General features: G+C 43.1%; 2 protein-coding genes across 2 annotated transcripts; both read left to right on the forward strand.

Moving 5' to 3' along the window:
* Positions 1 to 3,944: 3,944 nt before the first annotated feature.
* LOC127931927 (ral guanine nucleotide dissociation stimulator-like 1) lies at positions 3,945 to 13,394 on the forward strand (the record flags this gene model as incomplete). Its single annotated transcript, XM_052526081.1, has 7 exons — positions 3,945 to 4,127; positions 4,576 to 4,715; positions 6,331 to 6,547; positions 11,447 to 11,617; positions 11,799 to 11,947; positions 13,198 to 13,242; positions 13,334 to 13,394. Coding segments are annotated over exons 3-7 (612 nt in total), but the record flags the coding sequence as incomplete, so codon positions are not given.
* Positions 13,395 to 13,396: 2 nt separating this feature from the next.
* LOC127932332 (ral guanine nucleotide dissociation stimulator-like 1) lies at positions 13,397 to 22,800 on the forward strand. The gene is made up of 13 exons (XM_052527889.1): positions 13,397 to 13,501; positions 13,714 to 13,868; positions 13,962 to 14,249; positions 14,405 to 14,508; positions 14,699 to 14,783; positions 16,162 to 16,230; positions 17,182 to 17,268; positions 17,475 to 17,507; positions 17,613 to 17,830; positions 18,452 to 18,557; positions 18,826 to 19,098; positions 19,298 to 19,412; positions 19,643 to 22,800. Exons 2-13 carry the CDS (start codon positions 13,818 to 13,820, stop codon positions 19,819 to 19,821), a joined length of 1,608 nt encoding a protein of 535 aa, XP_052383849.1. The 5' UTR covers positions 13,397 to 13,501; positions 13,714 to 13,817; the 3' UTR covers positions 19,822 to 22,800.
* Positions 22,801 to 24,765: the final 1,965 nt, after the last annotated feature.

A 24,765-nucleotide genomic window follows, 5' to 3' on the forward strand; every position in this document is an offset into this window, starting at 1 on the left:
GGTTAACATCCATCCACTTTGAATGAGAATCAATCAGCACAAGGAACATTTTCCCGAGGAAGGTTTCAGAATAGTCCACATGTAGCCCTGTCCATGGTTTTTCTGGCCATTCCCATGGATGTAATGGTGCGGTGGGGGGTGACTTCCTGTTACTCTGACAATCTGTACACCGGCTAACCTCATTTTCTACATCCTGGTCCATCTTTGGCCACCAGACCTATGACCTTGCTAGGCCTTTCATTCCCGACATACCTGGATGTGATTGGTGCAAGAACTTCAGTAGCATACCCCACCCTTGTGGTGGGATAACTACTCTTGAACCCACAGAACACAACCATCTCCAACACTCAAGGCCAAGCGACAAGCGTAGTAAGGCATGATCTGAGGCTCTGTCACTGTAGGCCATCCTTTCAGGATAAATTCATGCACTTGTGATAACGTCACATCCTTTGAAGTCCATTGGCTGATTTGTGCTGTGTTCACCGGTGTGTCATCCAACACATCGATCATCAAGACTTGGTCATTTTCTCCTTCCTGAGCGATGATTTGTGGAACGGGGCAGCCTACTCAGAGCATCGGCATTCCCATGGTATCTACCTGGTTTGTAAATTATTCTGTACTCGTAGGCCCTGAGCCACACAGCCCAACGTTGAACTCTTGGAGAGACCATTTGTGGTACTGGCTTTTGTTCATGGAACAGAGAGATCAGATGCTTTATGGTCCATTATTTCACATTCCTGCCATCTTTTCCGATTCTCTCTCCCCTCACATAGTCAATAATTTGTCCTATCCGTATCCAGGGAATCAATCCTTCCGAATCTTCCACCGCTCACCTGAGTCTCACATCCAACACCAAACACTCCGTTGAATTCGTGACAAACAAATCCAAAGCAGTCCTCCATATTCATCCTCATCGCCAAATATGTAGTAGCTTAAAATGCATCTTAGATTGATGACACCGAACACAAAAGTACATTTTAGTATTTAATTGTAACTTAGAATAACATTCCCTAATGCACATAAATATACCAGGTTACTACAAACCTCTTCTACTTTTGTTTATTTTTACCCCTTTTTCGTGGTATCCAATTGGTAGTTACAGTCTCGTCCCATCGCTGCAACTCCCGTACAGACTTGGGAGAGGTGTGTGTCATCAGAAACACAACCCAGCCAAGCCACATTGCTTCTTGACACAATACCCGCTTAACCCGGAAGCCAGCCGCACCAATGTGTCAGAGGAAACACTGTACACCTGGCAACCATGTCAGCGTGCATTGCACCCAGCCCGCCACAGGAGTCTCTAGTGCACAATGGGACAAGAGCATCCCTGCAGGACAGACCATCCCCTAACCCAGATGACGCTGGGCCAATTGTGGACAGCCCATGGGTCTCCCGGTTGCGGATGGCTGTGACAGAGCCTGGACTCAAACCAGGATCTCTAGTGGCACTAGAGTGCTCCACTCGGGAGGCCTCCACTTTTACACTATGATTTGACTATTAGATGTTCAATGTTTCTTTTGAGAATTTATTTATATATATTTTTATTTAAAGAAACTTGTAGAAATGTTGGAGTTAAAATATTCCTAGATGTCACAGAGGATGCACAGAGAGACATTTTGGCACTAGTTAGTCAGATTTATTGAATTCTCCATGTGGTCTATACTAAAGGGCACTTCATTTAATATAACAGGCTTTTAAAATTCAATATTGATGCACAATGTCTACTTAAAATATCAAAGGGATGCAAAGGCACTCATTTGGTGTAACAACCCAGTTGTTTGTGCTTGAGTTGAACTATGACTAATGACACTGTCATCTCCTCCCAACACGTTGTTGATGGGACAACCTTTCCTCATATCGTAGAATCAGAGATGCAAGTCCAAGAACGTTCACTCTCTCTCTGTCCTCTCCCTCCCTCCCTTCCTCCTTCTCCGTCTCACTCTTCCCCCCTCTCTCTGTCTCTCTCTTCCCCTCCTTCTCGCTCTCTCTTCCCCTCCTTTCCTCTCTCTGTCTCTCTCTCCCCTCCATCTCTCTCCCCTCCCTCCCTCCATCTCTCTGTCTCTATCTCTCTTCCCCTCCTTCCCTCCATCTCTCTGTCTCTATCTCTCTTCCCCTCCTTCCCTCTCTCTCTCTTCCCCTCCTTCCCTATCTCTTCCCCTCCTTCCCTCTCTCTATTCCCCTCTGTCCCTCTCTCTGTCTCTCTCTCCCCTCCATCTCTCTCCCCTCCCTCCATCTCTCTGTCTCTATCTCTCTTCCCCTCCTTCCCTCTCTCTCTCTCTTCCCCTCCTTCCCTATCTCTTCCCCTCCTTCCCTCTCTCTCTTCCCCTCCTTCTCGCTCTCTCTTCCCCTCCTTTCCTCTCTCTGTCTCTCTCTCCCCTCCATCTCTCTCCCCTCCCTCCCTCCATCTCTCTGTCTCTATCTCTCTTCCCCTCCTTCCCTCTCTCTCTCTCTTCCCCTCCTTCCCTATCTCTTCCCCTCCTTCCCTCTCTCTCTTCCCCTCCGTCCCTCTCTCTGTCTCTCTCTCCCCTCCATCTCTCTCCCCTCCCTCCATCTCTCTGTCTCTATCTCTCTTCCCCTCCTTCCCTCTCTCTCTCTCTTCCCCTCCTTCCCTATCTCTTCCCCTCCTTCCCTCTCTCTCTTCCCCTCCGTCCCTCTCTCTCTTCCTTCTTCTCTCCATGCTCGCTCACATGATGCTGGCTGTGTGACTTATGTAACGAGACAGACAGACAGACAGCTGGGGGTGAGGGACATGCAGAGGGACAGAAGTTTTTTCAAACCAGCACAATGAGTCATTGGGATTAAGCATTCTTTGTTGTGTGTGTTTGTGTGAGTTTGACAGTATGAGTGCCTGGCATGCATGGTGCACAATATGTTTCAGACAGTGTACTGTAAGAGTACAGAGGAGAAATGTACTTGGAAATCGCTTTAGTTCTGCTTGGTTAATGAGAACAGGCTTCAATTAGTAGTTTTGTAGCACCTGCAAATCTATCTGATATTTCATTATTGATACTCAAAGGGCTGTAACAGGCCTTAGCAACCAATGTTTAAGCGGTACATTTTTTCCACAGACGCAACAAGAAAGAAGGATGTGCTAGCTTTAGATTGGGCGTTTGACGTTTCTGAAGTTATGACGCAGTTACAGAGGGTAAGAGGTGAATGTCAAGCAGGGAGGCAGAACAAAGGCCAGGGCGTAATGGGTGTGTATATTTGTTATTCTTCTATATTTTTTCTCCTAACAGGAAACAATATTGACTTCATTTCAAAGGGCCTAATAAAGAGCTCGGGCTAGATTTCCATTGGTTGCTCTCACACCATACACACAGACACACCCATTAGCCTACACATGAAATGTATAGATTGAATGTGACATACATTTTTGCAGTTTTATTGAATTCTCCATGTGGTCTATATTAAAGGGCACTTCATCTAATACAACAGGCTTTTCATTCTTAAAAGTGTAACTGTATAAAAAAAATATTGAATTTGGCCTTTACTGGTATAGCCAATATAAACTCATTGAATGACATTCATAAATGGCAAAAAGAAAATACCTGTAAACAAATACATCATAAAGAATAAGATTTGGAAGCATTTTCACTTTTCATGTATAGGCCTATACCGTTAATCTAAGCTTTAAAATATTCATGATTTGTGTGCTTTGAATCTTAGTTTTGGATATAAAACTCATAGGTTCACACAGGCAGCCTAATTCAGATCTTTTGTGAATTAGGCTGCCTGTGTGAACGTAGCCAATGAGACACACCTCCCAAATGTCTTTATTCTCTTGAAGAGTACGTTCTAACAACCTGTCTGAACATCATTCAAGGCACACTACCACATGCCCTTATTCAACCTGATGACTTGAGAGAGAGCGAGAGGGAGACCAACAGGTACCCTCCCTCTTTAAGATAATTAGCTATGCAATCAATTAGTCATTGTACACCTGTGTTTTCCTAAATTGAACTACCCTTCCACTCCACACACTCTGTCAATTAGGCCAGTGTGTATGGATGGACTTCTAATCAAAACAATGTTTATGAAATGACCATCATGTGAAATGATAATGAAACATGCTATCAGCCCTGGTTAGAAATCAATGCAAATGTGTAATGTGGGGGAATTCTCAGGTAAGAAACAAACTATTGTCTATATAGTTGATGGTCAAAAAACGGTTTAATCTTAATAGTTGTAGGCCTTAGGCCTAGTATTTCCTTATATATTAATTGTCAAGCAATACAGGCACGATGCACACAGAGAGCCAGTAGCATGGCTCATCTCTCCAGTGTTGATGGTTTGCCAACAAGAAAACAAAAGGGAGTTGGGGGCTCGCTCACTTTTAATGAAGAGATCTGTTAAGCGGAAAGATATTGGACCTGACAGATCTGTAATCAACAGATTACTTATACAGGACCGTAATTACACAACGGAGAAGAGGGGAGCAGGGAAAGAGGAAAAAAGGGGACCACCCGCCCTTCTTTCCCTCTCTCTCTCTCCATAGTTCAGCTGTTAAAGCGCCAACCAGTACAAGCAACAATCACAGAGTGACCATTCAATGCCACTCTCTCCTGCTCCAAGCTTCCCATCAACACAGTTTCCCTGTATGGAATGCTCTTGTCATCACTCAGAGAGAAACTGTACAACCATCATGGCTCCAGAGATGAATCTGGGCTGATCTGTCAAACTGCGGTTTAGGAGACACTCGCCAATCGAACGCAGTAAGTTACTGTACTTTCTATTTGTGTTTCCTAGCCTGGGAAGCTAGTCTGTTTTTGCTTTAGCCAACTCTTCTCTGTGTTCATTCATTGCCATGAAGAGTTGGCTAAGGAACTCTTAAAGTCCTAGGTCCAGGCGATGTGTTCTCTAGACCTTTTGGGGAAGGGACAGGTTGAGATGCATGTGAAATATTATAGACAATCAGATTGGTATGACCAATAGTGTCATTCATGTTCATACATTATTGTGAAGCATTATTTAATTCAACCCATGTTCAAGCACCAATCAGTACAATCACTGAGTGACCATTCCATTTTGTCTTCTAAATATTTGATTGTGTTTATTTTTGGCACCACTTATGTTAATGACTCAAAGATGGAGGCGTCAAAGGATTATGTGGGTAAAAATGGCTGTGATATTATTATTATTATTGTTATAGGTAGCCTAAGTCATGCTATGCCTCCTGTCCCTATTTCTCCGTAAAGCTGGTAAAAGAAGCCCCATTTATAAAAGGGCATGTTGTGACAACACGTTGTCTGGCATCTTCTTGTTGGCACAACATATATCTTCTGTACTGTTTGTATTTACTTCATCTGTCTTAGCAAGAAAAGGTTGGGTGGTTCTCAGATCTGTTTGTAGTCTTGCCAAGTCATATGGCATCTCAACACAGTTTCCCTGTATGGAATGTTATGTTCATGACTCAGAGAGAAACTGTACAGCCATTATGGCTCCAAAGATGAATCTGGGCTGATATGTTAAACTGGGGTTAAGGAAAAGCTCACCAGTCAAATGCATTAAGTTACTGTACTTTCTATTTGTCTTTCCTAGCCTGGTAATATAGTCTGTTTGTTCTTCAGTCAACTCCTCTGTGTGTTCATTGCCATGTTGTTGGCTACAGAACATAGTCTAGCACCAGGCTATGTGTTGTCTACACGTTTGGGTGAAGGGACGGGTTGAGATGCATGTGAAAGACTATAGTGAATCAGATTGGTATGTATGACCAGCCTCACTCATGTTCACACAGTACACTATTGTAGACTGTTATTTAGATCAACTTAAGTGACGACAAAACTGTAACCATAATATTTTGTCACTTATGTTAATGCCTCAAAGGTGTGGAGTCAACAAAGGATTATATGGGTTTAGAATGAACAAAGCCTGTCGGTCCTGGAAAGAGCAGCGATTACGTAGACAGACGGCGACTTCTTGACTGACTTGGTCATGGTTTCATAGATTGACTGGAGGAGTTTTCTCAAATTTATTTTGGGTATTTTTCCTGTGCTTAAAAGTAGACAACATTCCCTGGATGTCATTGTGCTTCTATGAACCAATGAATATGTTAGGGTAATGTACAGGAATTGCTATCCAGCCCTCTAAATACCACTAAGAAATTCCCATGTTGAATGACTCTTTTGTCTTCTTTATTGAACCTCTTCCTTGCAACATAATATTACTGAATTTCCTAGACAATTGGCAATAAAGTATCGGCATGTAACATATAACAAAGGAGGACTTTCATTCTGTCCTGTAGACCTATCATTCATTCGTTGTCACTTGTCCTACATAGTTGTACTATAGTGTGGTGGCTAAGGGCTCTCTCTACTCTCCCCTTGTCAGGTGAGAACCTTGATGACTCTACTACCTGTGGATGAGGATGCGGTCTACACTATCTCTCTGTGGAGGAGAAGGGGAGGGCAGGGGCCTGAGAGCCCGGGTAGGCAGGATGAAGAGACTGCTGTGCCTTCGACACACCCACCGTGTGGATGTCCTGTCGGACATGGAGCCAGGGCTCTGGCTGAGGCGCTTCCAGCTGCTGGACACAGACGTCACTGAGGTGAGTTGGTGGAAAGGCGATGTTTGCCCTTTTGTTATAGCTAAGGGCCAAAGAGAGTGGAGTGGGTTGCATTGCGTGTCAATGCGTAGAGGATTAAAGGTCTGTCTGACTCAGTATTGTGTAAAGTACCTATCAAATGGTAATGTATTAATTTAGGAGGTTAGATTTGGTGGCATGGTGTTTTCCCCTTTCCAGTTAGGTAAAGAGTTGCTTGAGTCTGAATGTGTAGAGGCTGAAGGGTTTTGTCTGACTGATACCCTATATAGTTATTGTGCGTACACATTTGAGCAGTCAGTTAGCTTGGTAGCTCCATTAAAACCATATCAATGTCAGGTATTAGACCTACAGGGAATTGGCAAGTGAAACCAGTGAGTGGGAGCCTCCTGAATATGACATGAAAACACTTTTCTTGTGTCAGAATATCCAGTTGCCTTACTTTTGGAAGCTTCCGCTTACTAGGATTGATTTATAAGAGCCTGACATCTCCAGTGACGTCAGTTGCAGAGCTAGGGTTGAGATTTATAGGTGCCAGCTTTACTGTCTATGTTCGGGTACTGCGTAAATGGTATGAGGGAGGGGTCATCACTGTGCTGTATAACAGCTGTCATGTTGTACCTCGGTGTGAATTGGTTTTACGTCAGAGCATATGTGGTTTTCATGTAGGCTGCTGCTTCAGTTTCCTTTTTCTTCAGTAGTTTGTGTTGTTGAACACAATAGCTATTTTGACACTGAGGAGGAAGGAAGTCCACCAGGAAGTGTGTCTGTCACTTCTGAAGCGTGTTGGTTTTAACACGCCTCTTCTGATAAGGGCTATCATTTGGACATGTCCCACATTTGTAAACCGTATTTCATACCAACAAAAATATTGTTCCAAAAAGACACTTTACTCATGTCGTCGATTATACAAAATCGAGATGAATTTGTTTTGAAGTCATCTAATCGACAATTGTTGTGCGTTGTTGTGAATTCACTGTGTCTCATTAACGTTAATTATTCACCCTGCCCCCTCTGCTACCCCCTCTCATTCTCTTTGTGCCTCTGGACTGGCAGAGTGTGGCATTGGGTGGCCATGGTTCAGATATTCAGAGGAGGGGGGGAAACTCATTAAGCAACAGTTACCCATTCTCCCCTTTTGAAACCCAATGTTTGCTAATGAGGGGGGTTTATAATAGAAACAGCCATTGATCAAACGCCATCTGCTGAGATAGACACTTTATCATTGGGAGGTCAAGGTGCTTTCTCATTGGGACAATTTAGGGATAAAAGTAGATTAGACTACAATTTTATAATCAAATGTGAGTAGTGAAAGGTTGGGAAGTCGATCCCTGGCCGAGTCATACCAAAGACTGTAAAAACGGGACCCGATGCGTCTCGAGTGGTACTCAGAATTAAGGAGTTATGTTGAGGGTAAGGCCCTGCAATAGACTAGTGTCCTGTCCTACATGTTTCTCTTCACTCTTCAAGTGATAAATATGGTCTGCTTGTAAGTCATTTTGGAACTTTCAGCCAGCCAGTAGAAAAGGACAGCAACAGGTGACACTGGCTTGGAACACTCAATAGGAACAAAACAGACTCGTTTTCCTGTGGAATTTCCAACCATTCCAACCTCTTACAGACACCATGGGTTGAGAGCAGTCCTGTCTAACTGTCCCGACTGGATTTTAGAATAGTGGCAGTAAGGTAGGAAGGAGATACCAGGAGCAGTCACCTGAGAAGCACATTACAGGCCCATGGTTCTTGCCTGAATAATTTTGTCAGACTTGTGATGGTTTAAGAATTCCCAAAACACTAATAGCAAAAAGCTCATACTGTACCTAGAGAATAGAAAGTGGATTAATGCTTTTAAGGAAAACATGCAAATGTTCCCTTTATCGCGATAGTAGGCCTACAGTAATCAGACATCATCTATACCTACTAAGATGGTGCAAATGTTTGTTTACTACATTGTTTTCAATTATTTTTATTGACCTAAATAATCAGAAAAAAACATTACAAGTGTGAAAGTTGCCTGTTACCGTCAGTTTGTGACACTGCTATCACCAAATATGTTCACGTAAAAGCGCGTGGTATCGAGATTCCCGCCCTGCCCTCACCTGCTAGTACAGCCTCTGCTCACGCGCTCAGGTGCAGTTAGTCACTGCGACTTTGAACAGAAACCGGCTGTCCGCACAGCTCACAGCGAAGCTCACACAGACAGGCTGTGTAGCGATTAGGCTATCGAGTTTGAAGCTTGCTTAGAAGTATATTCATCTATTAATGTCGTTTGAGTTGATACAGTATATAAAATATACTCTATTATTATACGAAATTCAGAATTGTTCTTTTGGTCGGATCAGCGACATCCCAGGTAATTTGCGGAACTGGGCTACTGGCCATCCAATACTTATTTCGGTTACTCACGGATTACTTCATTGGAATATCAGTAAATACCAGCAGCAAAACAGAAGAAATGGCTCCCTAAACTACTGGAAACTTTAACTTCTTTCATCAACTAAAACGACTGGGAATATGGGGAAATGGCGTTTGTCAATGGTATTAGTTTTACCTTTATTCATTGCTTACTGTACTTTTGATATGTCTCTGTTCTTTTGGTCTACTAGTTGGTCTACTAGTTGGTCTACTAGTTGGTCTACTTTTGTCACATGCAATCAATTAATTACACAGCTTTTTATCCTGTGAGATTTTAATATTTAAAAAAAAAAATAGCCTAAAATAATTAAATCATAATATTTCAAATAATGAATACATTTACTGACAAAGCAGAGAGTAAAAAGTATTATTATAGGACCAGATTGTGATTTTTCCTGCTAATATTATTTTGTTTTCCATATAGTGTAATCACAACTTTAACTCAATATTGTCTTCATGATTTAAGATTTTGGAGACAATATTATGTCATTTTTTGATTCTTTTGAAGGTGAATTTGTGTGTATTTGTTCACACACCAGACAGGGACAGAACATTGAGGGTGCCTATTGGTCCAGACCAGTGTACCATGGAGAGTTATCAACAAAACTTGCATGTCTGGCATATGGAGGACACAGATCTGGAGGGCACAGTAAATAGTGGCTCTTGTTCTCATTCCCTCTGCAGCCAGCCAGACTCCATTAGGTGTTGTATAATGACAACAAACAGTCATTTGGAACCTGTCAATGTTCTTTACGACAGACTATGGATATCGACAGGCTTTTAGTGGCTGTGAAAAGCATCAACCAGAGACCGATATAGGGAGAGTTTGGACGTTGCCGTCTATATGACTCGGATCCAATATGTCTGACCGTGTGGAAAGTTCCATGTTTCCTCATCCTCTATTTATGGCTTGATTCTCCATTGTGTGCCAGTGGGCTACTAGCTAGAATCTTCACCCTGGAAGATATTATATGGAATTAATGGGATCTCCAGGGACTGAGAACTGCTAGATGTTACTGAAATGTGTTACTCCGATTTGGTTACCGACGTGAACAGAACACAGCGATACTGAGAGGTACTGTAGTGCTCTCTAGTGCATGGGTAGGCAGGCCCCATGGATACAGTGAGTTCTGCTTTGCCTAAAAGCTACAGGTCTAGGTAGGGTCTTCTGTCTACCCACCCAGTCGGGTCAAAGTCTAGGGGCTACAGAGCTGGTAGCGCCACACCCTACCCGCTCTACACTCTGCCCTATCAGTGAAACTGAAACTTCATCCTCTGGTTACATTGTGAGGGTATAACCTCTGTCAAGTCTATGGGATGTTGGGCTAATATGGGCTATGTGGGTCTCCTTCTGTATGTCAGGAAGTGTCTGGCTGTGTGTCAAATGGCACCCTGTTCACTATGTAGTACACTACTTTTGACCAAGGCCCATGGGGAATAGGCTGCCATTTGGGATGTACCCTCTGTGTGAAATGGTGTTTGGTTGGTTTTAACACCATACGTTGGCGGCTTCTTCAAAAGAGATGGAAATGCCATAGTGTTTTTTTTGCAATTGTATTTTTTTTAAACAATTTTAATAGCACAATTGAACAACACATGGATGCAATGCATTTAAAAAACGTTGAGAACTTAAACGTATTTCCATTGTGGTTCTCTTTGATGGAGATTGAATATTATCTTTACTTTGCTCTGGGTGATGGAATGGGAGTTGATGTAGTATAGCTTGAGTGGAGGGAGCAACGATGTTGCATATGTCTTGCTTAAAACGTTCCACATTTTAGACATGCAGGTCTATAACTAGCAATTATACATTTCAAAATGTATAATGTGCTCTCATACCAGTCAGATGGGATATAATCATACAGTATAGTAAAAACATTTCTAGCTGAAAACATGCCACACGTTGACATTTAGGTCCCTATACATTGTGAATGTATAATATCTATTTAATGATGTCACATACCTGTTGCTGTACAGGCATTCAGTCTAAAAGCAGGTACCTCTGCAGCATTTACATTTGCATAGATGGATGTCTAGCTACAAATGTGCCACACGTTTTACATTTGGTCCCTTAACATTGTGAGATGTGCAATCAATGTTTAAAAAGCTCTCATACCAGCTGCTAGACAGACTAATTGATGCCTCTGCAGTGCCTGCGTAGATTGAACTGAGAATTCTATGTTGTTTGAAAGCAGCGTCTGTGGAACGTTGCTATTGACGTAGCTGTACTTAACCTTCTCACTTAAACTGCTCATTTCCTGAATGCTTTGAATGTGGCTAGTGGTGTTTGTGTCACAAAGCATGAGGAAAATGTAGGCCGCTTCACTGCAGTTGAAGTTGAACGTCTATGTGAATTTAGTAGAACCGGCAAACCCATTTTGATTAATTCTGTGTGTTATGGCACTTTTGGCTAATGCCAACAACCCTTAATGTGCAATTACTATTCTAGTCTATTGAAGTCTCACCTCCACTTCCTTTGTCTCCCACCAGGACCCAGTGCAGGAGTGGGGGGAGGAGGTGGAAGAGGGGGCCGTGTTCGGCATAACCCTATGTAGGGAGCCTGTGCTCCCCAGCCCCTCCACCCAGGTCCCCTCAGAGCCTCTCACTATGTCCCTGTCGACTCCATCGGCTTTCAACTTCATCCAGTACCACACAGTGAAGGTAAAAGCACTTTGAGAGAATGAATGATCAGAGAGAGATGTGGAGAAGGAAAGACTGGGGATAGACAAAGGACAAGAGGTGGAGAAAGGGAAAGATGTAGGGAGAGGGAGACGGGCACTTTGTGACAACTGCTAATGTAAAAAGTTCACTATGAATAAAGTGGATTTGTATTTGATTGAAGGTGCGTCGGTTGAAAGCGGGGACCCTGGAGCGCCTGGTAACCCACCTGCTGGACTCAGAACACCAGGAATCTGACTATGTCAGAGTGTTTCTGTCTACCTACAGAACCTTCACCACCTCCAACACACTCATAGAACTGCTCTTCCAGAGGTGAGACACAGAATAGGATTTCATGGTGGTTGTTGTTTTTTGTTATTCAGAGCAACATACTGAATTACATTTGTGTTAAATGTATGTGGCACTGTGCTGTTGCTCTTCCAGAGGTGAGATGGTTACAGAGATTATATGATGCTATGTTACTTCTGAATGTTTTGTGATATGATAATGTATTTAGCAGACACTTATTGTTAACTTTTAAATGCATGTGTTTTTTGTAAATGGGAAAAGTAATTGAAAACAGTTGACTAAAGACATCTTGTGAAGTAAACCCTTGAGTCTTGCCTGGAGTCCTTGGCCTAGATAGGACCCATACAAAATGACCTGAATTCTTATCAGACTAATAACCTTTGACTAATCTCTGAGGCTGCACTTTGGTTGCACCTCTTTCAACAATATTTGGAAGGCATCTGGCATGATGTAGGACTACCAGTCAAATGTTGTAAGTCTTTCCTAGTTTGAATAATTCAGTTTCACCCCATACATATTTGTGTGACGTCGTGGGGAGGCGACAGTCACTCAGTTATGAGTTTGCCTAACCGGTTCCTAATTACCTACCACATGACAGGTCCAACAAGAATGTCTAAAGACTCCTTTTTAAAAATGCTGCCTCATAGGTTATTAATAATATTTTATGCAAAATAAAAATAAAATAAAACTGAGGTTTTCCAGATATCATAGTTTGAGGATTCCTGGATCTCCTGCTTATTCCCTCGCAATATCCAGTAATTCTCTAACTGGAATTTCTGGAAAATCTGGGAACCTTATTCTGTGATAACATTGTATTTAACTTTTCTGAGCTATCCACTAGTAAGACCCTTTACCAGTACAGTAGTTAGCATTAAACTCCAGTAAAAAGCTATCTGCTTTGACATTTAGAACCCTAGAAATAATGATTAATTGGTTGTTAAGCTGTCATCATAATTTCTGCAGCGCTGGTAGCAACAGGCTACCTTATGAAACTGATGTCACCATATGCTATCCCCAGGGCACATGGATTGTAATCGACAATAATGGGCTTTCCGCCGAAGGTCAGGTCTCTGTAGTTTATATGTTAGTAAAGGGCTACTCTTGCTTGTCAGATTCATGGTGTGGCAGGAGAGTAGCAGAGGGCCAACTATTTCTTTGACAAAGACCATGTTGGTCAAAACATTGCTTTGTACCCCTAAATCCCTTGTAGGAGCAGTAACCATTGAGCAAACATTCAGTTTTTTTCTAAGTACTGCATGTCTCTCTTTCCATAGGGATGATATGATTGCCAACCTGGACAACACAGTCTGCCCAAGGAGGTATGAGGAACTTCACTCTCTCAACTACTTCTACAATGTCTTTTTACCATAAAACACCCTTGATATTAATCACCCCCCCCTCCTCCTCCAGCACCCTGGTGCCCCTGATCAGAACCTGGCTAGAGGAACACAGGGAGGACTTTAGGAACCCCTCGGCACCCCTCCCTGAGGCTGCTCTGTTTCCACCTCCGCCACCGCCTCGCCTTCCGTCGCCTCGCACAAGCAGCTGAGACGCTGCTCAAGAAGCTCCAGGAAGAAGGTTGGTAGCATTCAGTAAGGCAAACCGTAGAAAAATGTTTTTCAACAGAAATCAAATTCTTGGTTTTTATTGGACAAATGTAGGTAGTACCTCGCTGTTTCAAGTTTTTATCCTTGCCCCTTTCTCTCACAAGCAAAAACTGCATCCTACCTCACCAGCAGAAGTCTTACAAGTTGTGATTATGCTTATTTTTTTGCTTATTTTCTTCCTAGATTGCATTAGTCTGCATCAGTCTGCACCAATAGATAATAGTGATTGTCAGCAGAAAGAGGAGGGGTCAGGAGAGGAACTACCGAAGGAGGCGACTGGAGACTTTATGGACTTCCCTGTCATAGAAGTGGCAGAGCAGCTAACACGATTGGACGCTGTAAGTGTTAATCATCTTTATCACCCAACCCTTTCTGTTCAATCACTCTGCATGAATGACAAATCTTAAAGTGTATTTCCCTCCTTTCTATAGGACCTCTTCATCAAGGTGGTCCCGTTCCAGTGCCTGGGCTGTGTCTGGTCTCAGCGGGACAAGAAGGAGAGCCGCAACGTGGTGCCCACCGTCCGTGCCACCATCGCCCAGTTCAACGCTGTCACCAACCGGGTCATCACCTCCCTGCTGTGCTCCTCATCAACGTCTCCGATCTCTGTCTCCTCCTCAACCCTGAGTCCATCTACGGCCCCTAGCTCCCCTCTCCTCCCCGACACCAGCCCCACCCTCAGGGCCAGGGTGCTAGAGCGGTGGATCGCCATAGCACAGGTCAGCAAGCCCAGATGGTATACATAGAACATATTTTTAAGATCTTTAGAGACATGTTTAGCTTTAATTTTTTTTTAGATATTTAGGAAAGCAACAGGAAAACTGTTTCTTAAGTGGCTAAATGTAGGCATTGTGTTCGTTCCTGTCCTCTGTAGGAGTGCAGAACGCTGAAGAACTTCTCCTCTCTGAGAGCCATCCTGTCAGCCCTGCAGTCCAACGCTGTGTACCGCCTCAAGAAGACCTGGGCTGCCGTCAACAGGTAAGATATGCAGAGGCACGGTAGCAGGTTTACATTTTGTCAGCCAGTGATTCTGAGGGTAAGTTCTCAGACCCAGATTTACTCTACTTCTGAACTGAAACCACTCGGATATTCTTCTTTGAGCGGAAAGCAACCCTGAATATGGTGGCTGAGATGCATTTCTGAAAACTGACAATACATTTTATTTTAGGGATTGTATGGCCTGTTTTGACCAGCTGTGTGAGACGTTCCCAGATGAGAACTGTTTTCTGACCAGCAGAGAGATCCTGGTGGAGGTAAGAACCACAGAATAGAACCAAAGAATGGTAGTGGTTAGAGCGTTGAGCCAGTTACCGAAAGGTCACTGGATCGAATCCCCGAGCTGACAAGGTAAAAAAAAAATCTATCGTACTGAACATGGCAGTTAATCCACTGTTCCCGGGTAGGCCGTCATTGTAAATAAGAATTTGTTGTTAACTGACTTGCCTAGTTAAATAAAGGTTCAATTTAAAATAAAAAAACACAGAATGGCACCACAACCATAGAGTTCAACAGTAAGAACACCACTTAAAAATACATTTTCCACCTGAGTAGCAACATTTACTGTTCTGTTCCATAAGCATTTTTTTCATTTACATTTTAGTAATTTAGCAGATGCACTTATCCGGAGCAATTAGGGTTAAGTGCCATCCTCAAGGGCATATTGACAGATTTTTCACCTAGTCAGCTCAGGGATCCGAACCAGCGACCTTCCAGTTATTGGCCCAACCCTCTTAACTTCTAGGCTACCTGCCACCAACTGAAAGACTGATATGGGTGTTAATACAGTATAATGATAGGGCTGTTATCATATCGGAAGTGTACACTTCAGCACAAAAGAGCCATTGTACTTTGGCCACACAATCAAATAGGGTCCGTCATATCCGATAGCACTGTCTATCATATTATATTCACTTTTACTTGGCTTTGTAAATGGCCCACATCTAAGGTGGCATATTCAATATGACTGCCAGTTTCGGGCTGGGCACATTGAGTCACACTGCTTTGACTGAACCCACACACGCCTCCGGGTAAAGCTAGCAACACCTATTACCAGGCGGAGGTGACTTGGTATGTGTTGATTCCAGAGGAAGCTGGTGAGGGGAGGATGGCTCATAATGGATGGAATGGAGTTAATGGAATGGTATTAACACATGGAAAACCAGGTGTTTGATACAATTCCATTAATTCTGTTCGAGCCATTACTATGAGCCCGTCCTCTCATTTAAAGTACCACCAGCCACCACTGGCTGCTTGTCTAAAGAATCAATCTCAGCCTTATCATGACGGGGACAACCAATCAGACACCACACCCAATAATAACAAGAACTAAGTAGTTCTAATTTAATTAATTAACTTAACTATGTACTGTACAAGGAAGTATGATAGAACAGCTATTTGGCTTGCTATGATTTCCCCACCCATCTCAAACTCTATGTACTTGTTTAAGCCCAAAACAAGTAGATGCAGGTAGTGTGACCGTGAATAATGCACACTATTTCAAGCACTCTCATGTGTAGGAACCTTTTAGAGGACTTTATTGATTCTTGGCTAATGGTTGGCAATTGAATGAATGATTTTCCGTGCCCATTTTATGCCAAGGCTAATGTGACTGTTGTTTTTGCTGTTCTTTAGGATGGCAGCCAACCGGATGACAACGCCACCCCCAAGTCACCCCAGCTGTGCCCCATGTCTAAACAGATGGTAAGACTACTTCCTGCCCGTGCTTTAGGTGTTCTAACATGATTTGTACTAAAATGATAGAACTTTTGTCTGAGCACCTACAAAGCACCTACAGTATATTGTATGAACAGCTAGCATGCTGATAATATTCAGTTACTGTCCACAACAATCGTGTGAATCCATTCAAATCTGCCGACATTATGTAGCTTCCTTATTCTTTGACTTTGGACCACAGAGCACGAGATACGTGGAGAAGACTAAAATAATACTGTTAGCTCAGCAAACAAGTCTCTTCCTAATGCTTTAGAGCGAAAAGAGGAAGTGAGGTAGGAATACCCCTTAATGGTCCTGACCCGTCCTAGTTTCGACTTCTCTGAAACAAGTTACATGCAGCCTCTGTCTGTGATACTGGATGCTTCCTGAATGGCACCCTATTTTCTATATAGTGCAATACTTTCTGGTCAAAAGTAGTGCACTATTTAGGGAATAGGGTGCCATTTGGGTTACACAGTAATTCCCTAATATAGATCTCTCTCCGTTCCAACCTTCCTCCTTTTAATTTCCATCCTCTCGTCCAGTGGAAACTCTTAGTCAGCTCAAATCACAACACTTGCCTTTTGCACACTTTAATGACACTTGAATTTACGTTGTACAAAGTTAACTTAACTTAGACCATTTTTAGTCATTGTGGATCATCAGGTCAATGTTATATAAAGGTTAGGTGATGCTTTCTGTATAAACACAATCGCTGTGAACTGTTTTATGACGTACCATCCCATTGTCCTTCACACAATATAAACTGTTGACATTGTTTAGAACGTGCCCCAATGGCTCCTTATTTAGTGCACTTCTTTTGACCAAGGCTCTGGTGAAAAATGAGTGCACTAGGCAGGAATAGGGTGCCATTTGGGACGAATGTATAATACAGGATAGGCTGCTGTATGACGTAGTGTCTTATCGTCCCTCAAACAGAGCCCTACCAGTGGTGTAGTCCCTTACCTGGGCACCTACCTGACAGTCCTCACCATGCTGGATACTGCACTCACAGACACAGTAGAGGTGAAATCACAATTCTAATATCTAACCCAATGTATTCAATACGAGTGTGGCTTTGTGATGTGGCCTTCCTAGACCTTTTGGTGGTCAGAACATTCTTAACTTCTCACTCCTATTTATGACCCACTTTCCTTATCTATTATTTGTCTGCATTTACAATGGTCTGGTATGTGAGCTCATTTCAATCCTATTTGTATTTTAATTCACAGGGTAGCCTCATTAACTTTGAGAAACGTAGACGGGTAAGTGTCACCCCCTAGTGGTTTTTAAAAGAAACGCAACCAATCTCAGTAACCATACAGTACTGTGTGTGTGGGCTGTATCATGACATTCTCTCCCTCTATCAGGAGTTTGAGATCCTGTCTCAGATTGGCCAGCTGCAGGCGTTCTGCTCCTGCTACAGCCTCCCGGTAGACCAGACCATATCAGCCTGGCTGCAGAACCACACCATGCTCAATGACCAGGAGAGTTATGAGCTGTCCCGTGCTCTGGAGCATCCGGTCGACCCTTGTCCAAACTCGCCCTCTTCCTGGAGCCAGCGCCTGCTCAACAAGAAGTTCCCCTCGTAAGTCTGGCCTTCCTATGCCCAAAATGTCAAGAATCCTTTCTGACACAATTTATTATTTACCCTGTGCCACTCTCTACCCAAATACAATACTCTACTGTGTTGTAGCTAGGCTGGGTACCAGTCTTTTCTAGCTAACATTCCACTCCTGTCATCTCTTTGTCTTCAGCCAATGACAGGAGTATATTTAGTGATTTAATGGGGATCCTAATAAATACAGAATACACTCCTGTCATTGGCCAAAGACTATGTTAGGAATATACTTTATCTATTGAGGGAAAAGAAGTAGCAAGAGTCCTGCAGGTATTCCCAAACAACAGCAGGTGCTCTTGGAGGGGAATAGTCATTTCAAAAGCTAAAGGAAAAATTATATCCACAAATGGTTAAGTGTTGGTAAAAAAAATCAAAGTCCAGGCACTCGTGTGGGTTTGAAAGTTAAAAAGCATTTGTGTGGGCAACAGCATTATTAAAACACACCAGCGTGTCTTGGCTAATGCCTTCAGGGTGTCTGTCTATACCTCAACTCTATTGAACATGTGAGTGTTTTTGAGAGCACTTTAATTAACCCTTTCCTTTTTTGTGTGTGTGTCGGTTGCTGTCGGGCACTGATGTCTCCAGCAGAAAGACCCATTCAGACCAGCTCAGTGTGTCGTCATCAGGCTCCAGTGGTTCTGAGATGGAGGATCTGTCCTCACCACAGCCCTCACCCCTCAGAGTCAAACTCAAGGTAGATAACCATGTCCAGGATTCAATCAGATCTGGGTTCAAATATTTGATTTCTTTCAAATATTTTTTTGCGTTTTGATTGAGCTTTTTGGGTGGGGTTTGCACTTTGGGGAGTATTCCAATGTGGTTCCAATGTGCCAGGAAAGTTCAATAAAGCACAGCTAAAGTACTCTTTGAATCCAGGTCTGAAGTTCTATGTTGACCTTGTTTATGTATAACAGCTATTAGCCAGTTAGCATGGAGCATTTATTATGCCTCCTCTCTCCCAGTCTCTGTCAGGCTCCCTCCACAACGTGTCTGAAGGCCTCTCCTCCAACACCACCTCCCCCACTCCCTCCAACGCCTCCTGCAGCTCCTCCCAGCCCGACCTCTCCTACTCCTCTATGGCCATGAGCCCTGACTGCTCCTCCTCCTCCTCCTGTTGCTCCTCCTCCTCTCCTCCGTGCTCTAAGCCCGTCTATAACAAGCAGGTAGCCGACTCCTGCATCGTGAGGGTGAGCGTGGAGTGCGGCAACAACGGCAATGTCTATAAGAGCATTCTGGTGAGTGAACTCTAACAAATATTCCCCAATGTGCCCCAATGTAGATCTCTCTCTTCACTGGTTAGGGATGGTAGTTGATTTTCTAGATTGTAGTAATAATAATAATTGGGATTTCCACCTCCTATAAGAGTGTACACTTGAAGCAGCTTATATGTCCAGTGTGTTCTGCTAACCTTGTCTCTCTGTTCCTCTTGTCCAGCTGACCAGTCAGGACCACACTCCTCAGGTGATCCAGAGGGCCCTGGACAAACACAACCTGGAGAACATGAGCTGTACAGACTTCAGCCTCACACAGCTGCTGTCCCAGGACAAAGGTGAGCGCAGTCAGAGTAGGAAAGAAGCTTACTCTCCCTTGTCTCCTTTCTTCCTCTGCACTTTTAAACTACATTTTGTATTGTGTTCACCTCTGTTGTTGATCAGTACAGATAAAGGAGAGGAGACAAGGAAAAGAAGCCACCATAGACAATGGAGATACACCCCAAATGTGTATGGCACTCAATATAATCCCCATACTGATCTATATATTCCCTTCCTCTCCCACCAGAACTCCAGATCCCTGACAAGGCCAACGTGTTCTACGCCATGGCCACCTCGGCCAACTATGACTTTGTCCTCCGCCAGCGCTGGAGGAGCCACAGCAGACGCCTAGGCACTTCTTCTAGCCCCGGGGCCCAGGCCAGGGATGCCATGCCAAGTAGACGGCACCACAGCTCCACCTCCTAGTCTGGAGGGAGAACTACAGCAATAGAAAAGGGTGGAAGTGGAATTGTGCCCCACTGGAACCATGGCGTAGTCACTGTAACTGAGCTAGCTGCTGATGCTTGGTAGAAATGCGCATTTAAGCCTTTCATTGGCCACAGCCTGAGAACTTGCATTGTGAACACCATTATGAAGTTTCTGCACCAGGACGTGGTTGACTCATCATTGGAAAGGAGATTATTTTGATACTCCTGGATTCAAGGATGGGAATAGATGCATTCCAGGAGGTTCCATATTGAAGGATGGAAAACCAAGAGATAAATATGCCAAGAGGTGCTGTTTTGAGGGGATAGGTATGTGGAAGATGGAGTACTCAGAGATTGAAACTGAACAGGCGAATTGAAGTGACGCAAGCAGACATTTTGTGGCCTCATATCCACTTCGGTGGATTGAAGCCATCTGGATGTCAATGGAAGAAATGAGGAATCAACCACAACCATTTTTATTTTCTACACAAGACTAACACCAGCTAATGTCAACAAATATGCTATGGCACTTTTAGAATGTTGACCAGTGTATTGAACCAGCACTGCATGTCATTAATTTAGCTCCGAACAGCAAAGACTATTATCAACACAAGTGACTATGCATCTACTTATTTGTGGAGAAAAGGAACCTGGAGGCAGGAAATCTCCCTTTCTACTCTAAATAGGTGTTATCTTCCAACATAAAGGGCATGCAGGTCATTGACTCTGGGTCGATGGAAGTGTCCAACATGATTGAGTGGGGTGTGTAGGTCTCACATAATGATGCAGTCCTTATGGGCTGAGGGGATGACCATTCACATGGTCCACACACCTGGGTACGCGGTTCTAACATTTCAGAAAGTGAGGAAGGAAAGGTACATTTAAGTGTTGAAGCAGGATGTGTTCCATAGGCTTTAGATATAACATACACATACACACAGACCGAGACAGAAATAATTAACAGCGGTAGATATGATAGTGTTATTAGCAATATGAATATAGACCAGATCGTTTCAGAAATTATTCTCAATGCTATGTTGCATTTCAGTGTTTCAGCTTTGAGCGAGGGGATTTTTTTTTTTTTACAAATTATAAAGTGATATTTGTTTGTAATTTGAATTGTTCAATGGAGGGAGGGGCAGTGCCTGGTAAATGTACAGTATGTTTAATGTCTTAACTATAATGGGATGATGGCACTTTAAGTCTCTTATCAGACCGTTTGTTTTGAATGTCAAATGAAGGATATAAACAGTGTACAGAACATTAATGACTCACACTGACCAGGTGAAAGATATAATCCCTGATGTCACCTGTTAAATCCACTTCAATCAATGTAGATGAAGGTTCATGGATTTTTAAGCCTTGGATTTTCTGTGTCACAGGGTGAATGGCAAGACAAGATTTAAATGCCTTTCAACAGGATATGGTAGTAGATTGCAGGCACACCGGTTTGTGTGTGTCAAGAACTGCAACACTGCTGGGTTTTTCACGCTCAACAGTTTCTTGTGTGTATCATGAATTGTCCATCAACCAACTTGACATAACTGTGGGAAGCATTGGAGTCAACATGGGCCAGCATCCCTGTGGAACGCTATTGGCACCTTGTAGAGTCCATGCCCCAATAAATTTAGGCTGTTTTGAGGGGAAAGGAGGTGGTGCAACTCAATATTAGGAGGGTGTTCTTACTGTTTTGTACACTGTGTTTTTCTATACGTGACTACAGGCTATCTGAAGAAATGCAGAAAAAGAGAGCGGAGGAGGGAGAGTGTTTCCCCCAAACAATGTCTGATAACAAACCCCTAACCCACCCTAACCCCCCACCCACCCCCGTGGTTAAAAAAAAGGCCCATTTGATTTCAGTGGGGATGAGAATGACTATTGAATGTGGATGTTGAAAGACACAGAATGTGATGGTGTTATTTATGGTGAATTCATTAGCCGGTGTGAGGGCAGTGGGTGGTTGGTGAATGTGGGTATTGCTGATAGTGTTGTGAGGTGTAGAACTGTTTACAAGTCAGATGGGGAGACAGCAGAGAGAGAACAAGCATGAATTGACCTTTTGTGCTGCTTAAGATTTAGCTGAAACCCCTATCAGTGTTTTATTCGGAGAATCATTTGTCGTTTGTGCACATTTTACTAAACTTGTGAGGACCAGAAGTCCTTACTAGAATAGTAAACCAACAACTTCAGAGAAGTGAGGACGTTTGGCCGGTCCTCACTTATAAAAAGGCTATTTTAGGGTTGTGGTTGGGGTTAGGGTAAATAGAGTTAGGGAAAATAGAGTTAGGGAAAATAGGGTTAGGGAAAATGAGATTTTGAATGGGAATCATTGTTGGTCCCCAAAACGTCCTCACGAGTTTAGTAAGACATAGTTGGGTGTTTTAATTCAAGCACTTTTCTTTCAATGTCACTTTGTTTTAAACTATGGGATATTAATTAATAAACATTTAATATACTCAACTCATGTTGACTTTGCATTATATCTTACGCACTAGTCACCTAGTCCATGCTATTTGTCACCTAGTCCATGCAAAAAATATAGCTTTATTTTTCATGATCGAGGTCCGTATTGCCCCCGCTCTGGGACTATAAATAGGGAGGGACTGGTTAAAAAGTAAACAAAAGCGTCCCTTCGACCTATGCAGGTGAGCATTTTTGTACCTGAAGTTTATAGAGACTGTGTGGTGTCGTTGCTATGCTGTGTCTGAACCATTTGGAGAACCATGCTGTTTGAAGAAATGTCTTGGGTGTGGAAAGGTAATTCCACTGTTTACTTTGATTGTTAGTGTTTTTGTTTTGAGTTTGACAGACTATTGCATTATTTATTGCTTTATCAATGAAAATACCTTACTGTCACTGCAGTAGTATCTTTGTTTGAAGTTTATTCTGTTTTATAGAGATGTGATTTTGAACCTGTCCTCCATTGAAATGTGGTGGCTGACTTTGAGCATTGAATAAATAATGTATGACATTTTAATATGGGCTATGCTCTTTCTCGCCACATGGTGGCACTACAGTCTGAGTGGAACTCTGAAACCGATATAGCCGGCCGGGGTGAAGTATTTGACAAAGATCCAAATGGATATAGAAAAGTATCGGTGTAGTAAAACACCCACCCCTTGCAAACCATGCTATCCAAAAATGTTTACACACCTTTTGTTGGCAATTCCACACAGTTGTCCATGTCTTATGTATGTTCATATGATACTAGGGGTCGAAGCCCGACTGAGATCGCCCACATTTTTTGTATTTTTAGTCTTGAATCGCGGCCAGTATTTCCCCCGTTCCTGGTCCGGTTGTTGAGTAGGGAGGGGTGATAGGAGACTGTTCTGACGATCTGCTGACTCCAGTCTGTATTTCAACCACTAGTGGGCAGAAGCGCTTTATGAAGTCTATTGGAGACAAAGAACAATGAAGAGAATGTAAGACTGTTCCAAATCCATTTCAACACCTCTGGAATGTACATACACTGAATTCACAAAACATGAAGGACCTGCTCTTAGAACAGCCGCAGTTCATTGGGGCATGGACTCTACAAGGTGTTGAACACATTGTCAAGTTGGCTGGATGTCCTTTGTGTGGTGGACCATTCTTAATACACACGGGAAACTGTTGAGTGTGAAATCCATCAGCGTTGCAGTTCTTGACACAAACCAGTGCGCCTGCTACCATACCCCGTTCAAAGGCACCTGCTACCATACCCCGTTCAAAGGCACCTGCTACCATACCCCGTTCAAAGGCACCTGCTACCATACCCCGTTCAAAGGCACCTGCTACCATACCCCGTTCAAAGGCACCTGCTACCATACCCCGTTCAAAGGCACCTGCTACCATACCCCGTTCAAAGGCACCTGCTACCATACCCCGTTCAAAGGCACCTGCTACCATACCCCGTTCAAAGGCACCTGCTACCATACCCCGTTCAAAGGCACCTGCTACCATACCCCGTTCAAAGGCACCTGCTACCATACCCCGTTCAAAGGCACGTCAATCTTTTGTCTTGCTCTTTCTCTTTCTGAATGGCACACACACACACAATCAATTTCTCAACTGTCTCGAGGCTTAAAAATCCTTCTTTAACCTGTATCCTCCCCTTCACCTACACTGATTTGAAGTGGATCTAACCAGTGACATCAATATGGGATCTTAGCTTTCACCTGGTCAGTCTGTCATGGAAAGAACAGGTGTTTTTAATGTTTTGTACACATGAAACTATAAATCTTGAAATGTGCACCATTCACAGCCTTATTGTGGTGCCTAAACAAACATCAACAGACAGGCACACCACAACCCCATGAGGGAATGTGAAGTGCACTGTGATCTAACCACGTTGTTCAGCACTGGCTGTTCTTTTTAATTGTAGGACAGAGGACAGACTGAAACAGGGCGAGTCTGGATTTAACTAATGTTTTCTAAAATTGCCTACGGCAAGCACAGCCTTAGCATTAAAATGACCATTACACAATGTGAAAGTGATATTTTCCTACCACATCATCCTTCCGGTTGCTGTCCCCTAATCTTTTGAATGGGTTTGATGATTATATCAAATTCAGGAAAAATCTGTAATTTAATCAAAAACATATTTGTGTCTGGATGAATTTACATCTGCCAGATGCCTTTTATGAAGTTTTGCCACCGAAGTCTATTGCGCAACATTTTTGCACATTGAATACAATTCAAAAGCATAGAAAAGTTCAAAAACGACAAGGCTACTAACTCTGAAAAAAACAATACGTCTCTTTCATACCATATTCACAAAGAAGCCAAAAGCCTAGTCAGTCAGTTGACGTCAATGTTCCATAATTGAAATAACATCATAACACATCCTCAACGATAAGCTGAAGGCCATGGGGGAAGGAGAAAGAACGACACCCGTCTCAGCCACTCTCCCTCCTCCTCCACTCTGACCTTCTCATCATGGATACCAAACAGAGGTCAGAGG

This window comes from Oncorhynchus keta, chromosome 10 (assembly GCF_023373465.1).
Source record: "Oncorhynchus keta strain PuntledgeMale-10-30-2019 chromosome 10, Oket_V2, whole genome shotgun sequence".
Lineage (NCBI taxonomy): Eukaryota > Metazoa > Chordata > Actinopteri > Salmoniformes > Salmonidae > Oncorhynchus > Oncorhynchus keta.

Bases quoted from the DNA above. Each gene is read 5' to 3' on its own strand.
- LOC127932332 (XM_052527889.1), top strand. From the start codon at position 13,818: ATGGACTTCCCTGTCATAGAAGTGGCAGAGCAGCTAACACGATTGGAC. The intron at 14,509-14,698 runs GTAAGATATGCA...ATTTTATTTTAG, and splicing joins ACCTGGGCTGCCGTCAACAG to GGATTGTATGGCCTGTTTTG. The intron at 17,831-18,451 runs GTAAGTCTGGCC...TGTCTCCAGCAG, and splicing joins CTCAACAAGAAGTTCCCCTC to AAAGACCCATTCAGACCAGC.